At 40.1% G+C, this 23,168-nt stretch overlaps 1 protein-coding gene across 2 annotated transcripts; it reads left to right on the top strand.

Moving 5' to 3' along the window:
- Positions 1 to 4,462: 4,462 nt before the first annotated feature.
- Positions 4,463 to 19,220, top strand: fndc5b (fibronectin type III domain containing 5b). 2 transcript variants are annotated; one of them, XM_046418373.1, is made up of 7 exons: positions 4,463 to 4,710; positions 4,808 to 4,917; positions 7,789 to 7,907; positions 9,173 to 9,371; positions 13,243 to 13,332; positions 15,690 to 15,882; positions 16,800 to 19,220. In XM_046418373.1, the coding sequence occupies exons 2-6, from the start codon at positions 4,839 to 4,841 to the stop codon at positions 15,827 to 15,829; spliced, it is 627 nt and encodes a 208-aa protein (XP_046274329.1). In that variant the 5' UTR covers positions 4,463 to 4,710; positions 4,808 to 4,838; the 3' UTR covers positions 15,830 to 15,882; positions 16,800 to 19,220. The 2 variants fall into 2 exon arrangements, with proteins under 2 accessions (XP_046274329.1, XP_046274328.1); XM_046418372.1 differs by having other exon boundaries at positions 4,463 to 4,917.
- The last annotated feature ends 3,948 nt before the right edge of the window (positions 19,221 to 23,168 follow it).

Here is a 23,168-nt window from a genome sequence, read left to right as displayed (position 1 = left end):
AGTAACCTAAGGAAATCTAAAGACTTTTATCAGTAGGCAGTATGGGAGCTAATAACAAGTCTTTATTGCCCACGAGAGGTGACTGAAAATATTTTCACAAACTCACATTAATCACACATTCTTGTTCCCTTGTTTTGTTTTGGTTGCTTTGGTTTTCATTCGTTGTCTTCTCTGCACAGGCAACAACAGCACTGACAATGATGCCACTGCGTGCTGTTTGTTGCATTTTGAATGTGCCTGCGTCTCCTTGTTAAGTCATGGATCATTACAGCCTTGGAGTTTAATCAATTGCACAACACAACAGTAGACTCACAATAATGTCATTTAAGATTATACTATTTCCTGGTTAGGTGACAATTTTTGTCACTAACCTTATTCGCTTCTGTGACTTCGACCTACTGTATTAGGATGAAAATGTGTTGCAGGGTCTGCACTGCTCACCTGCAGTAGTGCACAGTGGGCACATGAGAAAGGTGAGCAGCTTCAGTCCCATGAGAAGGACCTTAAAATTGAATTGCGCCTCCAAGGACGAATGGACCAGATATTCATGAACGAGAGACGAACTGATGATGTCAGCAGCTCTTTGGTGGAGCACAGTTTCAGGATGGAATCAGGCATGAGCATGTGCACATGCCTGTGTGTGTGTGTGTGTGTGTGTGTGTGTGTGACATTGCGGAGGTGTCACTGTGCTGAGTTGAATGGGTTCAGTTTGGCACGAAAGGGACTTCAGTAAGGTAATGGAGTGAAACTCTTTTCATTATCTCTTTATCATACTTTTCACACTTTTTCTTCTCCTCACCTCTTCCAACATCATTCCCTCTTCTGGACTTAAACTGTCTGTGAAGAACTGAAAGTCTTGTCCTTTCTCCCTCTGTCTACTTTCACTTCTGTATTATTCAACTTTTTCTCCAGTCTTTTTTTTTGTTCTGTGCAGGCTCTTCTCAAGTCGTTTCAGCCATGAACCTCCTTCATCATTTGCATGACTCAACCATAAATATTCTTCTGCCCAGCACGCACACAAACATACAGTGTAATTAAACTGTTCCAGGGGCTGTCTAGGGGTTAGCTGGGAGAGCAGGCGAGGAATAAGTGAGCGATAACACCACTTCAAAGCCGCTGCAGATTCGCTCATTCGCCTGCAGCTTCAGATGGATTAAGGCCACTTCAGGCCTGTTTGGGCCCCCATTCAGTTCCACCACAGCAAGCTCTAAAACTCTCAACACCCCATGGAAAAAGAAACCCATCGAGGAGAACAAGTGGGCACTGCAAACTCACACTAAGTAATGGGAATTCATAAACACTGATAGTGAAGTAATGTAATGTATTTTTTAAATCCAATTTGAGGTTAATGTATCAAATACTTTTCTTTATTCTGCTCAAGTTGTATTTTCAGCTCAGTTAATCTCGACCATATCTTGCATGACTTTGTTTTTTTTTCTCTTATTTTATTCTGTTTTACTTATTTATTTTGGTTTTATTTATTTATAAGTCTACTTGGAGTTGCTTGCCTGCCTAGTCACAAGTATTTCATTGTTTAGATGACCCTGTGTTGATACTGTGTATATGGCAATAAACCTCTTTGGATCCTTGAACAAACCAGCAGGAAAGGATTTAGTGTTAATCTCTCACTGTAATGTTCATGTCTTCACTCATTTCCTTTGTGTGTTCATGTGTTTCCCAGTGTTCCTCTGTCTCTCAGTCTGTTTGTTTGTGTGGGTGAGGTCTCCTCCCTTCACTCGCCTTCTTTCCAACACCTGTTCTTACAGCACACCTGTCCCACATCAGCCTCATATGACCAATCAGCTCCTCTTGTTTCCTCGCCTCACCTGTGTGTCTCTGCCCATCTCTCCACCTGCACCTCATTCCCTCTTCAGTTTAGTTTGTATTTTAGTCCAGTTTTGAGTTCAGTCTTTGTTAGGTCATCTGTTCAGTGTCTGTGATGTTTTTTTTTTAATTATTTAATTGTTTTTATTGATTTTGATAAGTGAGTCCTACTATTCAACTTGTCTGCTGTCTCCGGCTGCTGCGTCTGAATGCTCTGCTCAGCTTCTGGCATAATATGATAATGAGCTCAAAGCTGAGCGATGAAAACACAAAACTGAATCAGTTATGTTCTTTTCAGATACCCATTTTAATTTTTCCATAGCATCTCCTGTTCTTTCTCAGCATATGAGTTTGCCCATTTGTCAGTGTTGAGTTAGTATTAAGTGACTCTTGACTTAAGATTTCTTTTTTCTTTAAGTGTTATTATTTTTCTTTGTCATCTTTTGATGGTGCTCCAGCATTTAAAATTATATCGATTTTTTCCCTAATTCATTTTACGTCAAAATCATTTTTGTTGTGCTACAGAATTTTTCACACATACTTTCATGTACTATATTTAATCACAATCACCACGACAACAAAATACTGGATATCATCAAAATTATAATGGAAACTGAAGTGGATTGTAAAGACACCAAAAATACATTTTATATCAAATCCTTCCTCAAAACTCACTTCTGAGACCAGACACAGTATGGGAATAATGGATTTTTTTCTGTGAATGGAGTGAGTTTGTGTAGAGGTCAAACAACATCCTCATCTCTTCAGTGGTTTATAAGATGCTGCTCTCCTCTCCTAACACCTGCAGCAAATCTGCATACACTTTCTTATCATTGCACCAAACACGTTAACCTCTAAAAGAAGTTCTCCAAAACATATAAATCTCTCACCATCACGGCCCGTGGAAACAACAGATGAGACCTACAATGGGTGAAATGGCAAAGTCATTTTGCTGGAACTGCTGAAACCAGAGGTCACTGGAGGAGATTTTACTCATCTCGACCTGAGTTGAGTGATAAAACTGTCAGTGGCGGAGCAAAGAGATATGACTGTTGTCGTCTGAAACCGTTCTCATAACCTTCAGCTGAAGACGGTGGAAAGCAAAGAAGGGGAGGGAGAGAGAGAGAGTGGCACCTCTGCCTCTTCTCATTGAAATGAAAGAGACATTAAGAGGCTTCTGTTAGGAATGTTAATCTCATATCGATCTGCGTAATCTATGGTCAACTCTTGTCCCTGGGCCCCTATATGTGTGGGCAATGAATGTCATTGTTCCACACTGCAGGAGAAACATCGGCCCTATTTCATCCTTAATAAGGTGCATATGTACTGTTCGACCCCTGTTTCCTTTTCATTGACTATACCTATTGCTTCTATCTTCTTTTAATACACCATATAGGAGACACACTCCATACTTAGATCAGATATTAAACAGGTGTTTTTTTTTATTTTATTAACCACATGGGATCCGTAGGCCATTCCATTCCAAGCATACTACTGTATTGTACTTATAGGCCACACTCAGGACTGATTTCCTGTTTATACTTGGTACAGCCTTGTCATTTTTCTTTACACAGCTGATATTTCATGTTTTATGGAACAGATACTGAGCCATTGATTCTTATACATGAGGAATCCTGGTTAAATTCCATATTTGTTGGCCAAGGCCAGACAGAATGTGCTCAATGAAAGTAGGAAAATGATTAAATGTTTTGTTGCAGGGTTTTCCTCTGGTGCTTTGCCATCATTCCAGTTTGCAAATAAGGTGCCAAATGAGTGTTCTTTTGTAGCTGTACTGCACAACAAAGGTTGGGGGAACATTGTGCCTTGAGTTAAAATGACTACTTTGTTTTTAAGGTTGGGGAATAATAATAAATATATGGCTAGGGAGCCATTCATCCACCCAGATCTGTCTTTTAGGTCACTTGCTGAAACAACTGATGCTGTCGTAAGGGAGGACAATCTCCTAAATCTGAAAAGTTTTTCGTCCATGGTGATGTGATCAAGATTGTTTTTCAGATGAGTAAACTGATCTTTTACCCATGCTTATATCGTAAATATCACAAATTTGTCAAACACTACAAATATCTATTACACAAATGTTTAACTAACTACTTGGGCTTCAAGTAATATTCTTGTTATTAATTAGTCTGTTGAGACTTTTATCAATTAAACAATGAATTATTTGGAAATGAAAGATAATAGAAAAAACTTCTCTATGTCCATTTTCAAATTACTTGAATATTGCTGCACAACCGGAAGATGCTTACTATCATGTAAAACAAAGAAAAGCAGCAAATCACAATGATGAATGATTAATCGACCAATTCAAATTTTGTCAAATGCACGCCAAACTCTAACACTAACTAATCAAATAATCATATTAGCACTATTAACATAATTCACGCTGTATATTTTTGAGTAAGCCTTAGCTATACTGACATACGACTGATGCGCTGATGTTTTTGTATATGTTTTTGTATTTATATATATTTTTGGGGGTTTGGCAGGTAATTCTTTAATCAAGGAGTACTGCGGGTAGGTGTGTGTGTGTGTGTTTTTGTGTGTGTGTGTGTGTGTGTGTGTGAGAGAGAGAGAGAGAGAGAGAGAGAGAGAGAGAGAGAGAGAGAGAGCGGGGGAGAGAGAGAGTCATTAGCTGTGGTTGCACGTTGCACTCTGCAGCACTTGCACGCCTTTTACGCTGCGCTCACCTCTCCGCGTAGTAAAGCCCCTCCACGCCGTCACGCAGTCTGCCGGTGGTCTTGGGGAACGTCGCTGACTCTCCAACGGACACGGTTTCGAACACCACCCCCTTCTGTCCTCTTAACCCTCCACCTCATCCTCTTCCTCTGGCTGTTGTTGCGCTTCTGCTGCAGCGTCCAAGTTCAGGTGAGCTTCGTCGCCGGCACAACAAGTCCTTTCTCCGGTACCGACCGGGATGCTTGCTCCATCCCGTTAAATGGGATGTTATAAATGGGCCCCGCAGGATGTGAAGCCTCGCTAGAAGAAGCAGGAGGATGGCTAAACCAAGCTTGTCTGCGGCGGTGCTGCTGCTGCTCCTGCTGGGCTTCCTGTCGGTGTCCTCCGTCAATGCCGGTGAGTTTTACCACAGGTTAACGGGCGAACATCACGAGTGCACTGGCATCACACAACACACGCTGTGTAGTGTTAGTATGTTTGGACCAGAGCTGTCTACTGTCATACATGTAGTACATTATAGTGATCTCTTGGGAAAAGCATGGCATGACACATTATGGATGGATCGGCATCAACATTTGCATCAGCCAGGTAGAAACAATAAGCTTTGTAATGCCAAAAATGGCCGACATAAGTTGGTCTACTGATGTGTGCTGCTTCATAGGACAAGTTTTTCTTCTCGTTTTGGAGAATGTTCTAGTGTTATTTTGAAAGAAGAAAGATCATATTTGTTGTGCTTGTGGTTGGTTTAAGAATGTTCTTGATTTTTCTGGTGAATTCGTTTGCACAATGTGCACTCAGTTCAAAACAATAAGATTTTAAAACTCCTTGAAAGACCAAAAAAATAAAATAATTAGTTCATTAATCAATTTGTTGATCAACAGGAAAAAATATCTGCAATCATTTTGATAAAGTATCGATCATCTGAATCAGTTCTCAAGGGAAACAAAGCCAAGTTTTTGCTGTTTCCAGCTTCACAAACGTGAAATGTTTGCTGCATTTTTCTTGCCTTTTCTGACATTTTCTAGTGAATATGTTGACTACTCAATAATTGCTTTATTATTAATACTTAAGTTAATTGTTTGTTCCTACCTTTAAGTGTACCCAGTCTGAAAACTTAAAGCTTCAGCATACATCACTGTCCTGAAGGCATATGAAACAATATTAGATTAAACAAGAATGGGGTATTCCTATTCAAAGCCCTAAATAAAGCAGGAATTGAGTCGTCGATATCGTACCTCATCTATCTTGTATGATATTGCATTTTATTTAACCTGCAGCAGCTTATATTCAAGAGGAACATTCATCTCAGGCGTAAGATCTTGGTTACATTGCATCCCGATGATAAGCTGAGAGATGACAGACAGTCCTTTGAAAAACAGAAATCTTGGTGATAAGATCATGTGGGATTTATCTCTGCCTCCAGAGATTTGATTTTTGGCTTCCTGAGGCTGGAGATGAATGTAGTTTTAAGAGGGAGTTTTGTGATTGTGCATCTGGCTTTTAGCTCTTTGGCAGCAAACGGCTGAAGAATGGATGTGAATCCCTCTCTGCTATTGTATTATTTCTGTGTGAGTGCTGGAAGATAAACAGCGGGAAAGCAGCCAGTCAAACAGAGAGTCATAGCAATATATCACACACAGACTTGAACACACATCTCCTCTGCATCAGCAAACACAGAGTCTCTGGGAGCCACTGACAGAGTTTGGCCCCCAACAAAAATTCATTTCAGCAACACTTTGTAACACTCGAGTTTTCTCAGCTCTATTGTTGTGATTGTGTTAGTAATGGCCAGAAAGGAGGCAGACAGAGAAACAGAGAGTGCATTCTTCTTCCTGTAATTCCATTATTTGACTCTTTGAGCAAGTCGGAGGCCGGATGTTCAATATTTGCAGAGGTGTGAGACAATGTGACAATCTAATTTGCAAGAACTGACAGACTGCAGTTACTACTCATAATCTGGTGTGTAAACAGAGAGAAAGAAGGAGCAGCAGTGTATAATCAGATCACACAGACACACACTTTTAAATGGAATGTAGAAGGTAGTGCCTGGACATGACAGCAGAACAGACTTTTGAATGACATAATAGCATGTTTTTTCTCACAAGTAAAAAGCAGCGCTCTTAAGCAATGAAATGTACAAGTCAACACACTCAGGTATTTTGCTGCTACAGCCGAGTCCATCTTGTCTCAGCGGTAGCCTTTGGTGGCTAACATTAGCTAATGCTAGCAGACAGATTTGAACTATCATGCAAATTGTTGTTCTCTCCTTTAGGACAAAATGGGGGAAACTATTGAGCGGTGCTGAACAGTTAGAAATGAAACCTTTTTCTCTACCAGATTGTGGAATTACTGACTCAGTTTGCGGAGGTTACGACTACCGTTCTACTACTTTTCTTTTAAACATTCAATATGTGCTTTTCGGCCATTTGTGGAGCTTCATTTTCATTCATTTGCAATGATTTGGAGCCATCATTCTGGCCAATATTTGCTATACCATTTAGCTCTGGTTTGATCTCCACCAACCCCTCATTAAAATACCATCACGCGACTTCAGTCAAGTGATCCATTGCTGATATGAAAATGTTGATTATAGGTTCTTTAAAACATGATACACACCAGGGGTGAAGGTTAAACTGGAAGAAATGTATTGCCTGTGTGGTCCAGCATCCTGCATGTGTGTTCTAGTACAGTGTCAAGGTCTGACTGAGACCAGCACACACACCTTATCAGTGTGGTTTTTTTTCTTCTCTGTGCCCCCCTTACAGTTAAAGAAGGAAGAAAGTTGAGCAAGACTGTAATTTAATTCATCATACTTAATGTCCCAGTCAACAAACATTGGATTGAATTCTTCTTTTTAAATTAAGAAATTAAAATTAATTGGCAACATGACAGAGGAAATATATCATATGAGTCATGCTTTAATGAGATGTGCGTGGGAGAGAAGATGGTGAAGATGGGATTCTGTTTGTGTGTGTGTGTGTGTGTGAGAGAGAGAGAGAGAGAGAAAGAGAGAGAGAAACACCAAGACGAGGACCAATGAGAAGGAGAAACTTTTCAAGGGAAACGCAGAGAGATCTGTGTGTGGGTAATTTAGCTTGGTTTTAATGAAAGCAGAATGATGAATTTGTAGAAGGAAGTTTTTTATGGAATGTGTGGTGAGAGAGCAAGTAAAGCAAGAGCATCTATTGTAAGTATGACAAGGTGTAATGACATCATGACCTGTCTTGTCTAATTTGTTTTCGTGCTGAATGTGCGTGTGTGTGTCAGACACCCTGCTGTCAGCTCCGCTCAATGTGACCATCAGAGAGATTGAGGTCAACTCCGCCGTGGTCACGTGGGAAATCTTGGAGGGGGACCCCGTCATTGGATTTGCCATCACCCAACAGGTACCTCCAGTGTATGTCACGAGAAAGCGAGAACTTGGGACATAGTTTAGATGAGAGGTTTTCAAACTGTGAGGAGCGAGAGACACATGGAGCAAATAATCCACACGAGGTGAAAGACACAGGGTGAGAGAAGGCAGGAGTTGGTAGGCATGTGGGCTGTCCAACACAGAAATGACTGTGACACACACCTGATGGAACAAAAGTTCATCCTCCTTCTCGTAGCTCAATCAAATCTGGACACAGGTGTGATTTAAGATGCTCCGGAGCTTTAAGTTTTCTTGGGTATCAAGGTAATCCCGTGATAGTTTCCTGTGCATTGAAAGTATTCCATGCAATCAGGACCTGTCAGTTCCTGATAACTAAGCATATTTAATCATGCCAATTTTCCAAAATGCTAACCAGTATAGGCTTGCTGTCCAAATAGAAGTAAGACAAAGAATTACAGGAGTGACAGAGTCCATCAATATTTTTCATACTGCAATTATCAGTATTTTTTTGACCATCTCTCTTTTGTGTTTGTTGTTATCATTTAGTTTACGTTCTGTAAAAACAGGTTAAGAATTTCCTCCTTTAATTGCCAGGAAATAAATAAGCCCCTAAAGACACTGACACTAGCAGGAACCAACTGACCTCAGCAAGGGCTCCTTGCTGGCTAATAATGTACATTTCAAGCAGGGTGTACATTGCCAGAGAAACACTGGGTTTCTTTAAGCTTAATTACACTGGAGGAAATCCCCCAGAGGCTTTATTTCAGCTTTTTTTCTCAGCTGTGAACCATGAGAAAAAGAGAGATATGTGTGCATATGTACCATATCAGCCCTAACCAGAGGGCAGTTTGATGAATTTTCACAAGCCGGATCGTCAGCAGGAAAATCTGACTTTGCTACCAGAAATCTACACTTGATGCACCCAAGGAATGTTTGCAACAAGAAAACCCTTACATTACCTTGAGGAAGCAGGGTGAAGCTCAACCTCTGACTTTAAAGTAATACAGGGATTTGATTGGAGAACACTTTGCTACAAAACAACCTTGAAATGTAACATTTTTATGTCAAAAAAATCACAAGTAGCGGTTTCCCCAGAGGTTTGTACTTGGCAGGCAAAACTCACTATGATCAGTGTTTCCAAAATAGTTTAACCCTGACCTGTGACTTTGTAAAAGAGTTGGCGCCAAAGAAAACAGAATTCCCCTGCAGAGATAAATAAAGTATCCTATTAGATCAAACCTGCTGGCCTCTGCTCATCTGTTCCTCACTTGTCTGCAGAAGAAGGATGTGCGCATGCTGAGGTTCATCCAGGAGGTGAACACCACCACGCGCTCCTGTGCACTGTGGGATCTGGATGAGGACACGGAGTACATCGTTCACGTTCAGAGCATCAGCATGGGGGGCAGCAGCCCCCCCAGTGAGCCGGTCCTCTTCAGAACGCCCAAAGAATCAGAGAAGATGGCGTCCAAGAGCCCAGGTGAGCATGATAACATTAGTTTCAGTTTCTGTTTGGTTATACCAGAAGCTATGTGTTTTTGAGTATTAGTATGTATTAGTATATTAGTATGAGACTAGCCGATACGCAAACAAAATCCATGCAAATTGGTCATGAAAGGAATATTTAAATTCACAGCACAAACACACTTTTTTTTTATTTACTGAAAGGGACACTGGTGCTTAATAAGAAGCTCATTTGTCTCTAATTCTAGCTTCAATCACTGTTACTAGGAGCTCAGTAGTCCAAACTGCTGTGATCAGTTTCCTATTGGTTCCAGGGGGACATGAAATCTGTGCCAAAACCCTTAAAGCGATGTATTCCTTGGGAAAACTAACTGCATTTTTAATGAAAATTGTCAAAAGAAAAAAATGACAATGAGCCTGAACTAAAACTGACAGTGTGAATTTTCACTTCTACACAGCACACACTGCACACACATGAACACACACACATCGAGTAGATAATTAAAATTCAGTGCATGCAAAAGCTTCTCCGTCTTTCCCTTGCTGACACATGCAAATGCACATGCACAAAGTCACACACATACACACACACACGAGATACATGCATGCACACAGCTTTTAATCAGAGGCAGTAAGAGAGCAGAGTACTAATGTTCTCTTTGTGCTTTCATGCTTCATCACAACAATGAAAATGGTTTTTTGACACTTGAATCTAAACAAACAAATGCAGTGTCTTTGTGAGAACCCCTCCCCACCTCCCATACGATGTATTGTTCTAATTCTGTAATGTAGAGGCTGCTGTTATCTGGAGCAGTTTGCAGTACTTCCAATTTTATCATGTCCGACCCAGTTACAGTGCTGAGAGCAGCTGCTTCAGAGGGACACAGCAAATGCTAAATGCTCATCAGCAGCAAGGCAGCAAAATGATAAGGGAGGAAACAGCGGACACGAGGGAGCAGTGTATTCCCTCCAAACGCCATTGTGGGGGAGCTTATCAAGGTCCCAGGGAGGGGGGAGGTGCTCATGTGTGATACACACTGTAAAGCTGCTAACACTAACAATGCATTTAGTCTCTACTGCAGCATTCAAGGTAAACTTTCTGCAGTAAAGTGTAACTTTTCTTCTGTCAGTCTATTCACACTTGTCAAGCTTCCCACTCTCCTCCACCTCTAGTTCATCACATCCAGTGCCCAGGTTGAGCTCATCACAGACCTTTCCTCATCCAGATCTTCATTCCGTCACCACCATCATGTGTGAAGGCTCCAACAGGGGGTTCTTTACCTATACAGGGCTTCGCCTATGCTTTAAAATATGATGACATTACAACAGGGTCAAATCACCACGCTCATTTTTTTTCATTTTAATCATGCATGTGGTAATAAAAATAGTATTCATGGTTTCAGTTCAGAGAATTAATATTTTCAGACTCAATACCAGATAAATAATAGTTGCAACTGTGACATTTTGTAGTGTATGTGAGGTCATGTGACACGTGTTTTGGCAGGACAATTTGTCTTGATGTTTAAGGGCCCACTCATTTTGTTTGCTCTGACTTTGATGGAAGTTCCTTGTGTGTGTGGGTGTGTGCGTGTGTTTATGGCAGCATTCATTAGCTGTCCTGATTAAATCTCCTAGCCTTTACTGCTCTCCTCCCCTTGTAAGTGGATATTAATCAGCCTGACACCATTTAGTATCTGCAGGTACAATGCAACACAACACGCAACCTGTCTGTGTTTCTGTTTGTCTGTTTCATCTCACTCTATATCTGTCTCTCTCCCTGACTGTAACTGTCTGTAGAAAATATCCAGTAACAGCAAAATATTGCAAATCTTGAGTGCACTGAGGTTTTTATAATGTAGTGAAATCTTTGGTGGCCAGTCTTGAGGGATAGTGGTTTAATGTTGGTTATTATATTATGCAAGGAGCTGCGAAATCTGCACTTTTGTAAATCAGTCTTTTACAGCAGCCAAATGCTACAGAGCCTTCTTACTGTCAGAACTGTTTCAACCTTTAATTTATCTCTAACAGTGGTGCAGAGGCAGGCTGCTTTGCATTTACACAGAGACACATTTTACCAGTACGACCACAATGTTCTGTTCTTCCCAGTACAGCTGCAGTATCTGCCTTCTCAACAAACACTTTTTTCAGTTGTGAATGGTGAAAACATGTAGGCCTATTTATGTGAATGAGACAGTCCTGAGTGAATTGCTACATTATTCTTTATGGAGTTTGGCTTGATCTTTTAACACAGAGCAAATAGTTCCTGTTACAATCATTACGATTATTGCCTGATTAAAACTACTTTGATAATAACTATATGGCAAGAGATTGAAGTAAAATAAAATGTGTTTTTTATGGTAATACCAAAACGGTTTTGCATTATTCTTGGAATTATTTTGCTTTACCTAGAATGCACGAAATGATACACTAACAAAGTCAGTTTTTTCTGCTATTGTCTAACAAGTCTATCAAACACAACTCATTATAAACATTGTACGGAAGACATGTAGACCTCAACGTCCGTCCTCTTGTTATACCCAACACAAGCTGTCCAGATCCGCCTTTGCAACAGAAACATATGATCTGCTGTTACCAACTTTATAAGACCGTACCTCCTCTCTGTCAAGCCTGAGGCCTCAGCTTCAGCTCAGAGGGATCACCATGGCAACAAGAGACCGTCATTCTCAAAAGCTGCTAAAATCTTGTATTGACTAAGCAACGACTGAACAACGTTATGTTTTTTCTTTCTTTTCTTTTCCTCATCAAGACAAAAAAGAAAGCTGTTATTTATAAGACATGAAACGCATGATACACTGTTGGGGAAGGCTCTGTTTGAAGAAGGAAACCTCATTAGAAATCATGCTGACATTTGTAGATACGCCAGCGTGATTTCTAATGAGCTTTCCTTCTGGAAAAAAGCCTGAAAGTTCTGGTTTCACTTTGGCTCTCCATCGATCACATCTTAATGGTTCTACTTCAAAACATTTAGCTTCTTTTAAAATGTGTCAGTGGTTTGTTGGTGCTGTTTGCAAGCTGTAGCCTTGATGCCGAGTTCATGTTTTAACCTACTTTCCAGGTGTTAAATGAGAGAATTAATTGTGCAGTTTATCAAAAGGGTCAGATCAAGTATGCAAATCATAATTAATGCGCTATGTGGCCATAAAACATTATTTTATTGTTGAGTAAACAACAGTATTTTAGTCAAGTTTCATCACTCCTAAAATGTAATAAGAACCTTAAATGTAATACCATCGTATATCATCAGAAACATACTACAAAATTAGCAATGAATTGCATTTTATTGGCTTTATCCATTCCATAAACATATTAAATAAGGCTTCATGTACTGTGTACTACACCTTCAAGGCCACCACCTTCAACTAGTGGGTTCTGGAGAAAGGCAGTTAAGTGACAGTGATGTCTTGATGACATCTGAGCAACTTTTTAGATATTATATATTGCTGTTCCAATGAAATCACCTCCCAATGGGAAGAGGGAGCCAGTTTGACCATTGGAAATGCTGTTGGCAACAGAGAGTGAGAGGATGTAGTCCAGACTGTATTCAAACCTTTAACCCTCTGATTGGTGTTAGACTGCAGTTGCCAGAGTCCTGTCAGCAAGTGAAACCCAGTGAGTGATTGGGTTGGGACCCAGCTCTCTCTGTCTCTGTAGACCTCTGCTCTTACTTAGCTTTAATTACTCTGACCAGAGAGGAGAAGCTATACCAGGCGGTCTCTCTGCTCTCCTGTCACCCTGTTTTATTTTATTCTTTATCCGCAGAGGTTCAGAGTGATAGCAATTTCACATCTTCTCTTTGGGACCACAAATCACAGTGTCCTTAGAGGCACGCATTGTTGACTCTGTGTGTGTCTATCTTCTCTCTTCAGATGAGGTGACAATGGAGGAGGTGGGCCAGGCTGCCCAGCTGAGGGCCGGAGAACTCATCATCATTGTAGTGGTGCTCATCATGTGGGCAGGTAATATTCCTCTTCAGCAACGCACATTTATCACTGCAGACCTTATAGGGATCCACTTTCTTTGGGGCAAATAAGCTCTCTGACTGAAGCATGGGGAGACAAACACACTGCTGGTGGTGTCACCTCTCTGCAATGACTATTATGTGCCCTACAGTCTTTTTGGATGACGTGATGTTGGCCAAAAGCCACTTTTTGGTGATCAGAACACATCAAATCCAGGTTTAAATTAATCTGTCTGCTCATCCAGACGCTAGTCAAGACAGAATGTGTTATAGTGAGGAAAAAAAAATCCTCAGATTTTGAGATCAGTTTGTGTAGGAGTATTGATTTGAATTCATTTGTTGATTTGAGGGGAGGTTGTGGCTCAGGAGATAAAGCGGGTTGTCCACTATTTCTATTCCACTATTTCTTCTCCAACTTTTCCACTATTTTTAAGCGAAAACTTTGACCTTTTGGTAGGACTAGAGCAAATACCAGAGAATCTCCTGAGTTATTAGGATTCATCCTCTGAGCACCATGGATATCTGCACCAAATTTCATGGCAATCTGTCTAAAAGTTGTTGAGTTAGTTGTTATTTCACTAAAAAATGTAAATTTCACGGTGGCAGTAGACAAAAAGTCAGGGATCCACCAAAGTCATTGGCTTCATCCTGTGGGAGCCGTGAAGGTCTGTACAGAATTAAATCACACTAACCTGGAAATGCTAGGTCTGTTAGTAAACTCTGTTAAAATGCTTGGTTTATTCCCATAAATTCAAGAAACTCTGACAGCTTTTACTTATTTACCACCTGCAAAAACTCTGACTCATACATTACATTCAGAACATATCGTTGCGTACATCTCAGCAGTGTTTTACAGATTCACCTAGTTATAAATACCGCATCCTAACCCACTTCATCATGTGTAATGAGATGCAAATATGGCCCAAATACTGTATGTGGTATATACAGTCACAGCAAGATCTCCCTCAGTAATTACCTGTGAGAGGACACGAGTCTGAGAGAGACAGATTTTAAAGGGTGCTGGAGAGGGGGCAGTGAGGGGAAAGAGTGAAAAACTGAGAACTGAGTCTCAAGAAGAGGAAATTATGAGGGCAGAATGGTGAAAAACACTGAAAATGAAGGAGGCGAATTGTGTTTTTCAGCTTTTAATTGGGCCTGTGGGGCTTGCTGGGGGATATCACAGTCAGATATACCGCCTTGCCCTTTGGTATTGCAGTGATCAGATCAGCAGAGGCTCACATAAGCAGAACAAGCAAGACTGAAGCTCATTCAGGCCAGATTCCTCCTGCCTCAACCCTGTCTACGCTCCTCCACGCCTTGAATTATTCTCTTTCTTCTTTTTGGTGTTTGTTCTTATATCGCTCTCTACACATCTATCTCTCCTCTGCCATGTTTTTAATCTTTGTGACTGAAGGCACGGCTTATCATCAAGTTCATATTTCTGTGTGCATGTCTCACCATGTTCATGTTTCAGTTTCGCTTGCTTCAATTTATTCAACTTTATTGACACATCAAAAGACATTTGGATGAATGGAGATGCATAACTAGTACATTTCATCACTTCCACCAACTCTTATTGGGGAAAAAAGAGCAGTGTAGTAGCTTCAATAGCTTCTCTTGGACTTCAGGTCAGATTAACTATTTTAGATTGACTATTTTAAGCAACTTGACAGTAAATGGTAAATGGACTTTACTTATATAGTACTCCTTTAGTCTTACTGACAGGATTTCAAATACAGAAACTGTGTAAAAACTGATAAAGCAATTTGCTTTCGGTGTCCACTTACTGTCAGACATACATGTTCTGTAGCTTTTATTCATATGACATGGTCCTCGCATGTGTAGCAGATATGTTTCATTCAGACATCAGATGGAAGATATTTTATTATGCTGAGCACTTTTAGGTTTTTTTTTTTCCATACTAAAAGCTGCTGTTTTTTCAAAAGTTTAATTTAAAAATATGTGATGCATTGCAAGTAGGATACAGATAAGATGCTACTATATAGCCTTCCTGTATTACTGATCCTGCGAGGAACAGCTTTACATCTTCAGATATACGGTTATTTGCTTTCTTGCCGAGAGTTAGATGAGAAGATCAATACCACTCGTATATCTGTCCAGTAAATTACACTTGGCATAAAAATTGGAAACTAATATAACATGTTATGACAAGCTGTGTCCCCATTTCCATTTTTTATACTAGCATAATGCAAACTCGTTCCAGTCCCAGATTTTGTGCTAATAGCAGACCTCCACCATCTTCACCAGAGAGGAGAGCAAAATAACTCAAAGGAAAAGGATCTTAACTGCTATTTATAATTCAATAAATAATTATCATGTCCATTTGACTCCCAGGGGTGATCGCCCTGTTTTGTCGTCAGTATGACATCATCAAAGACAATGAGCCCAACAACAACAAGGACAAAGCCAAGAACTCCTCAGAATGCAGTACTCCGGAGCACCCACAGGGGGGGCTACTGCGCAGCAACGTCTAAGACCAGCCCTGCTTAGCCTTGTGCAATAACCTACTCCTTGAACCTCAGGACAGGTGAGGAACAGGAAATCTTTATTGACAGTCCTCTCCAGAAGGCCTTCATCTTATCTAATATTGCTTCTAAATACTTCACTTTTGTCTTTATAGAATTATTTTTTTCATTGTTCCATTTTGTTATTCTTCTGCAATGACTTAAATTACCCATACAAATCAAAAGTTTCATCTTATCCTCAAGCGACTATCCTTTCATTAGTTGGGGTTTCCTCTCTGATTCCTATGTATTTTAACAGTTGACAAACTGATTATTCATCAGGCCCATCCCCCAAACTGTCATCGTGGTCCAATCATAGCCAATCAATTATGGATTATCTGCTGTAATGTAAACTAAAAATGTAGTCTGTAGCATGTCCGGCTAACTAACTGACTATTTAAACTAGTAATGTTACTTTCAATGCAAAGAAGCACATGATTATGTTATTTTGTGTGGTTACAGTTTCTGTAAGAAATAAATCTGTTCAGGCCGTGTAGACGTGTACATCTACTGTACGGAAGCTAAGATGCTACTATATCAGAGTATACTGAGACCTTCATATCTTCTTCCTGTCAGGAACATGTTTTAGCATCAGTGTATCAGCATGATATCATGTATGTAGCTATGAAGAGTTACCTTTCTTAAGCTTCTCATTTTGAAATAAGTCAGCTCAGCCAAGTTCTTAGTTGTAGCTATGATACAATCTGCTGGCAACAGCTGTCATTTCTGTAGACCAAATTTCTAGCCTGGAAATGAGAAGCCTGCTTTTTTCTACCTCTGTCTGAAATCAAGAACCCTTTGTTTAAAAAAAATGACTAAGAATTTTGAGTCATCTATCACCATTATTACTGTTGTATTGCCTTGTGCAGTTTCTCCTGCAGTATCTGAACTGCTAGTGTCCTTTGTCTCTCATCAAGTACAGTAAATGTGTTTCTTCCAGACCCTGAGACCAACAGAAAGCCATTCTCAGACACCATTGTACTGAGGAACCGATAAACCATTACAGAAACTCTTCTCTACATGATGAACTGTTCAAAAGTAATGGACATACATCTGAATTTGCCAAAAGGCAGAAAACAGGACACAGAAGAGGACTAAACTACATTCACTTTTGTTGTAACCAAAACTGGACTGCAGTGCACAGCCACTATAGAGACAAGATGTAAAATGGCTGTCTATCAACACACCAGGGGTGACAGCATTTCTTCTTGACCGCTTGATGCATAAGTTCTGGTTAGTCTTTATCAGAGGCACACTGAATTCCAGGAGTAGATCATCCAACATGAATGTCTGAATGGTTTTCTCAACTTCAGGTTTGCACTGCTGGTCAGAGATGGTGGATATGTTGGTTGGCTCACAAGAATAGCTGCTCCTTCGAGTCCAGGCACACGACTAAACAAGCTAAGCTCTGTTTTAAACCAAGGACTTACTAGTTTTTCTCCATAAGCATTCACTCCGCTCCGTCTTTACAGCCCTTTGTGTAGCAGCTCATGCCTCTCCCCGTCTTTCTGTGTCGATGTCCCTCTAATAACATTGCCGTTTGGTGCTCCTCCTGTTGTGATTGTTTGAGGCCTCACAATCCTAATCTTAAGTAGGTTATCATTTTGTTTTTGGGTCAGAAATATAGCACAGAGCCTTGTCTCCTGACTTTTTCCCCTCTCTCTGTCATCAGTTAAATGATGCAGCTGTTTCTCTCTCCTCTCTGAACTGGAAACATAACAGCCTTGTCAGTTCAGGGATAAAATTTGACACATTTTTTACAGTACCTCATATTTTCTTTATATGAGTTGGATGGTGCTGAATCACAGCTGAATGCAGCCATGATTCAGACAAAGTTCAAGGATTGATCGACCAGGCAGTCTCTCATCAGAACAGTGTCTCACTCTTAAATTTTACAGCTTTGAAATGCAGAAGTTAACTTCAGAGTCGAACTTTTAAAAGACTGGCATGGCTGTAAAATGACTGATTTGGGTTCAGATTGAGGTTTACTGTTCATCACTGCATATTCATCACCATATGCTGCCTGTGGTCTGTAACGGGATGTGCAGGGAATAAGAATGGAGATATCCAGGGCATTATTCCTAATGAAATGTATACACTGGGCAAAGTTTGGCTGACTTTACTCTCTGGTTTGGCTGAAGATTAGCAGTGATGGCAGGCTGTAAAAGCACACAGATGATCCACTCCGCTGTGTGACTGAGCCCTGTTTTGAAATGTAAACTGTCTTCTCTCAGTCCCCCTTTGTAACTGTCATTAATATGCTTCTCACCATTCTCTCTAATGCTATAGAGAACAAGGCATAAAAGCCAGGTGTAAATTCACCAACAATGCACCAAAGATTTGATCATCCAAACTGCCAGCACAATCTCGTATTTTCAAAGATTGGCAGTATAATTAAAATTTACAAGAATATGTAATCTATTGTCTGATGGCTAACATTCTCATCTTTTCATTTATTTTGTTCATTTTTGTTTAAGAATGCTGTCATGAAAATAACCCAGGTGCATTAATCATCAAGGTTTGTGTCCAAATCCATGGTGTTACTTTAGGGGAACTGTTAACTGTAGTTCTTCAGCCTGGTCCACATATATATGGTATGATGCTTGCCATTGTGTGGGACAGTTGTTACGGGAGTTCTAATCTGCAAGTGAATGCTTCAGTTGTGCTGAAATAATTAATCAAATAAGTAATAGAAGAAGAAATCCTTTTTTTGTAATGTGAAAATGAATTGATGAGAGATAATTTCATTTCATTTCAGTCATTTAAAAAGGTCTGATAACTGTGATGGCATTTGTCATTATTTTTATAAGAAAAATGGCCAATATTCTCCACTTTCCTTCTTGGGGAAAAAAATTGTCATGAAGACCAAAAATCAACAATGAATTTATCCAGCTGTCACAGTTGTCCATGTTATCTGGGTTGCCAAAGCATGAACATGGCCACCGTAGTGGTTGGATTTGGTCTTTTAATGGGATTTGCTGACAAAAATGAGAAATATAAAATAACAACAGTAATCCTTAATTCTTTAAAGCAAAATGAATGGATCAATCAGTGAGGAAAATCCTGACAATTTGCAGCCCTCATTATGCACACTTGAACAGTGTACTATTGAAGGATAGATCATTGCATACTTATTTATAACCTTACCACTTTCATAGTTACGACTTCATCAAGTTTTGCAAAGGTGCAAAGGAATTCATCAGAATTATCCAGCTAAAGATAAAGATTCATTATTTCCTTTGAGGCTTCCTGCTCAATTATGATGTGCTATCCCACATAACTGAAAATATACTGGAGCAAACCCCTGAATACTGACTCTCAACAGTTGAGTTCACTGAAAAGTCAAAATAAAAAAAAAAAAAAAAACCTTATGTAGCTGAACTTGCAACCATATTAGAGATGAGGGAATATGTGAATGCCTTCCAGGCTGACATGACTGTTAATCAGCACCACATATACACACTTGCTGGATTTAAATGCTGGCCAGTGCTGAGAGGGACAGCTCTTACTTTCTCAATCATCAGTCCTGCTAGTACACGCTCAGCCTGCTATCCATTTCTCACCCTCCTTCATCAGCCTCTCTCTTTCTTCCTCCATCTCCAGCCACCCTCATCCGCCTTCGTTCTCCCATTTATGACTTTCCCTTTTCTATCCCTTTGTCGCAGTGCTCTTTCTCATATATCACTCCACCAGTCTTGTCCTCAGTCTCTCCCCCCCAGCTTGCCTCTCCCCCGTTTCTCATTATATCCACTCTCAGACTCCCGTTAGCTGCCTTCTCCCTCTCCGCATCAGCTCTTCTCTCTGTCTCATTCGGTCCACTGCCTATCCCTTGCTCTTCTGCTGATTTATCACCTTTTTGTCTCAGATTGGCCAGGATGGCTGCTCTACCTGGTAAACAAGTAAGGCAAAATAGACTAGAGGGAGAGGGAGAATGAAAGAATCAACAAAAAAGGGAGCTGACAGGAAAAGGAGAGACAGTAAGGAGAAAGCACTTTTTAAACTATTAATAAGCACATGTGAGTTGAATGGTTTGCGATGGTTCCTGTGGATTTTGGTGGACTAAAAAATATCACATTCTGATTAATCGTTACTACAATCCATGATCTAAATTGATCCAAATTGATCTAAACCATAACATAAAGCATAACCTTTTCTACCATAACCGGGCCGCTCATGGTAAAAAAGTAAACCAATTAGCAGCTGTAGCAAATTCAGCTATTTTAATGCCAGGGCCTGCCGACGTGCAAATGATCCTCCAAAACGGGTTCACCCCCCAGCACTATTTTGCATGGGCACCATTGCTGCATTCTGAGCTTATCACTGCTTTTCAGCCTGGTGATAAGTTACTCCTAAATGTGGGACTGAGGTGAAAATAACCAACAGATTCACACATAAATCTCCCAAACCATAAGACTGAGTGTAAGACAAATGCATTCAGGGAGAAGAGATTAAAGGAATGAATGACTGTGTAGAATGAATAAATGACTCAAGTGGTGATCTAATAACTCGTGCTGGCCGTAGAGAGATTCAGTATGACTGAGAGAAGGAAAGCACCTGCACAGAAACAGAGAGAAAGAAACTGAAAGAGTAGATTGTGATTCCTGAAGCGTTAACAGAAGTGGAGCATCGTGGCTTCACTGTGAAACACAGCAGGATTAAAGACCAAGTAAGTCCAATAAAGTAGACACTAGGGAATTGAATGTCAGGCTTTGGCCACATGGAGTGTATCTGGTAGAGCATGAAGCATTTTAGAAGCTCCAGTCTGAGTTGTTGGTTGCTTGGTTGTTGTGCACGGGTGGACCAAGATTCAGTAAATTTGGTGTTTCTAAAACTATCCCCCTTCCTGTTTCCTAATTGTCATGTTTTTAGTCCCTGTCTGTCAACAGATCATGACAAGGACCAGATTCCCAAAAATGTTGTCATAAAACACAGATTTAAGTAAAGGCCGACATCACCATTCCATTCTGCAGCTCTATTATTTACAGCATTGGTTTAAAGTCCGTTGCTTGTACTTCCTTAAGGGGCCAGGATACTACATCAGAACTGCTTGTTGAATAGTTGAATAGCTACATGAATTTGAAAGTTCAGCCCTATGAATGTCTTGAAAGAGAGACTATCTGAAAATGTACACCATTATCTCCATGTTTAAACAATGTTGTGTCTCCCAGCTTCTATAACGGCTTGCTTTTCAATCCACTCCAAGTACTGCCTTTCATGACAACTTTTTACATGATTTCCAACATGATCAGACAACAAATCATCTGAACTTGTCTGATGTGAATGAGGTTAAGAGTTTACCTTTGCTTCCAGTGTTTGTGCTGTGGATCCAGATCCCAGAATCACTGCATACATCTGTGATATAATTTGAATAGGTCTGTTGCTGTGTCAGGCTAACAGCATCTCTGGAGGGATTAACACAGGTCATCTTTCTACATAGATAGATCTCTACCTAACTATATCCATCCATGACATATGTCAACAAGCAAGGATGTGATTGATGCAGCTGCATGAGTTGTTGTATGTATGTCAGAATAACTTTGATCAAGGAAACAAATGCTATTGTTGTTGTTCTTGGCATCAAAATGACGAGATGTACTTGTTGACTAAATTTATTATTGAACCAAATTCATGGGTTAATATCTGGATTGGTGAACATTAATCTGATATAGTGGGTGATAAAAGTATGTATGTGCATAGTAACTGTAATACAATAGAACCTGAAGTGGCAATTTTCCTATAGTGGTCTAATGTAAGCCCACATACACACACACACAGTCCATTCACCGACTGGCTTCGGTCCAAACTGACACACTGGGGGAAGCAGCAGAAGGCAAGTCTGGCCCAGACAGCTCTGTCTCTGTCTATCTGAGGCTGCAGGAGGCGACTCAACAGCTGCTCAAGGTGAACATCCAATGAGGCATGTGTGAATATGGAGATTGAGACCGGGAGAGAGACCTAAAGACACACAGAGAGAGAGAGAGAGAGAGAGAGAGAAGGGAAGACAAGTCAAAGAATCAGAGGGTATAAAACAGGGAGTGACAGACACAGAAGGAGAGAGAGGATCATTACACCCAGTGGGATTTGCAGTGTCAAAGTGCCAAGTTCAGACATGTTTGAATATTAACACAGGTGTTCATGAGTTGTGGAAAAATCCAGGTCCAAATAGACAGAAATGCATTTGGAAACCATCAACCAAACCACAAAAATTGCATATATCGCAATGGCCAAATAATAGCTAATCAATCACTGCTTTAAGGTGCACCCTTGCAGGTTTTTTGCCACAGGCAACTGTATTGTAATTTGTTGGTTTTAGTGAACTCACACCCCTTGACTTTTTCAATCAAGTGTTTGTTTGCCTTTAAAATTGCTCCAAAGTGAGATTATTTCACTTGTATGGATGTTTTAGGCCCTTAGTACTTATAAAACTAGAAAGAAAGAAAACTAAGAAATCTTAACATAATAAATTATCCATGAGTACTATTTGTTCTTCTGCAACACCGTGAGCATCTCAGTAAATCTGGGCTTAAACCAAATCTGTGCTTATCTAATCATTATGTGCCAATGGAGGATTACAAAAGTGGTTAAAATCATTCCATTCACACTGGTTTGCCTGTACTGTCGATGAGTGACTATTGAGAATGATCACCCCAAGGTCCTACGCATAGTGAAAAGTAGGGCCGTTTCCTTATGGCATATATTTGTACTTTGTGTCGAAGCAAATAACCAAGAAGCATGGATTTACAGCAGAATAATGGAGTCAGTGTTTTATGTACAATCATGACGTCTGTGTTTGGACCATTTTGATGTTCATGGGATAAAACCTGTTCATGAGGGCTAGCATGACTCTGCTATCGTTCACACCCATGGTATATATACTATTTCTATGAAAATATAAATGTCTAATTATGTATTAACACAGGAAAGAAATAAAATATTTTCAATGCACCATTTATGTGTCTTGGTGTTCACTGCACATTATATCAGTTAGAGAAATACCATTTATTCCATGTAAACCATGGTAAGACGCTGAATCTGTACTATGGAAACATTCCGATAATTATAACGTTAAAACGATTGGTGCAATTGCTAAAACAATCAATAGATTTGTGCATTGGTTGATCAACAGAAAAGTAATTATCAACAACTTTGATATTTTTTTCTATACTGGTCGAGAAAATAATCAGAACAAAATGCTCAGTTAGTAGCTGTTCTACAGTCATATCACAAGATTATCGGCAAATGGGCTTTTCTTACCTATCATTGAGTTGTAAATGTTCAAATCTCCATTTTCTTTCAGCGTATCAGCCAC

The sequence above is a fragment of the Scatophagus argus genome, chromosome 17 (assembly GCF_020382885.2).
Source record: "Scatophagus argus isolate fScaArg1 chromosome 17, fScaArg1.pri, whole genome shotgun sequence".
Taxonomy (NCBI): Eukaryota; Metazoa; Chordata; class Actinopteri; family Scatophagidae; genus Scatophagus; species Scatophagus argus.
Note: the sequence above shows the minus strand (reverse complement) of the source record. Positions and strands in the feature narration are given on the sequence as shown.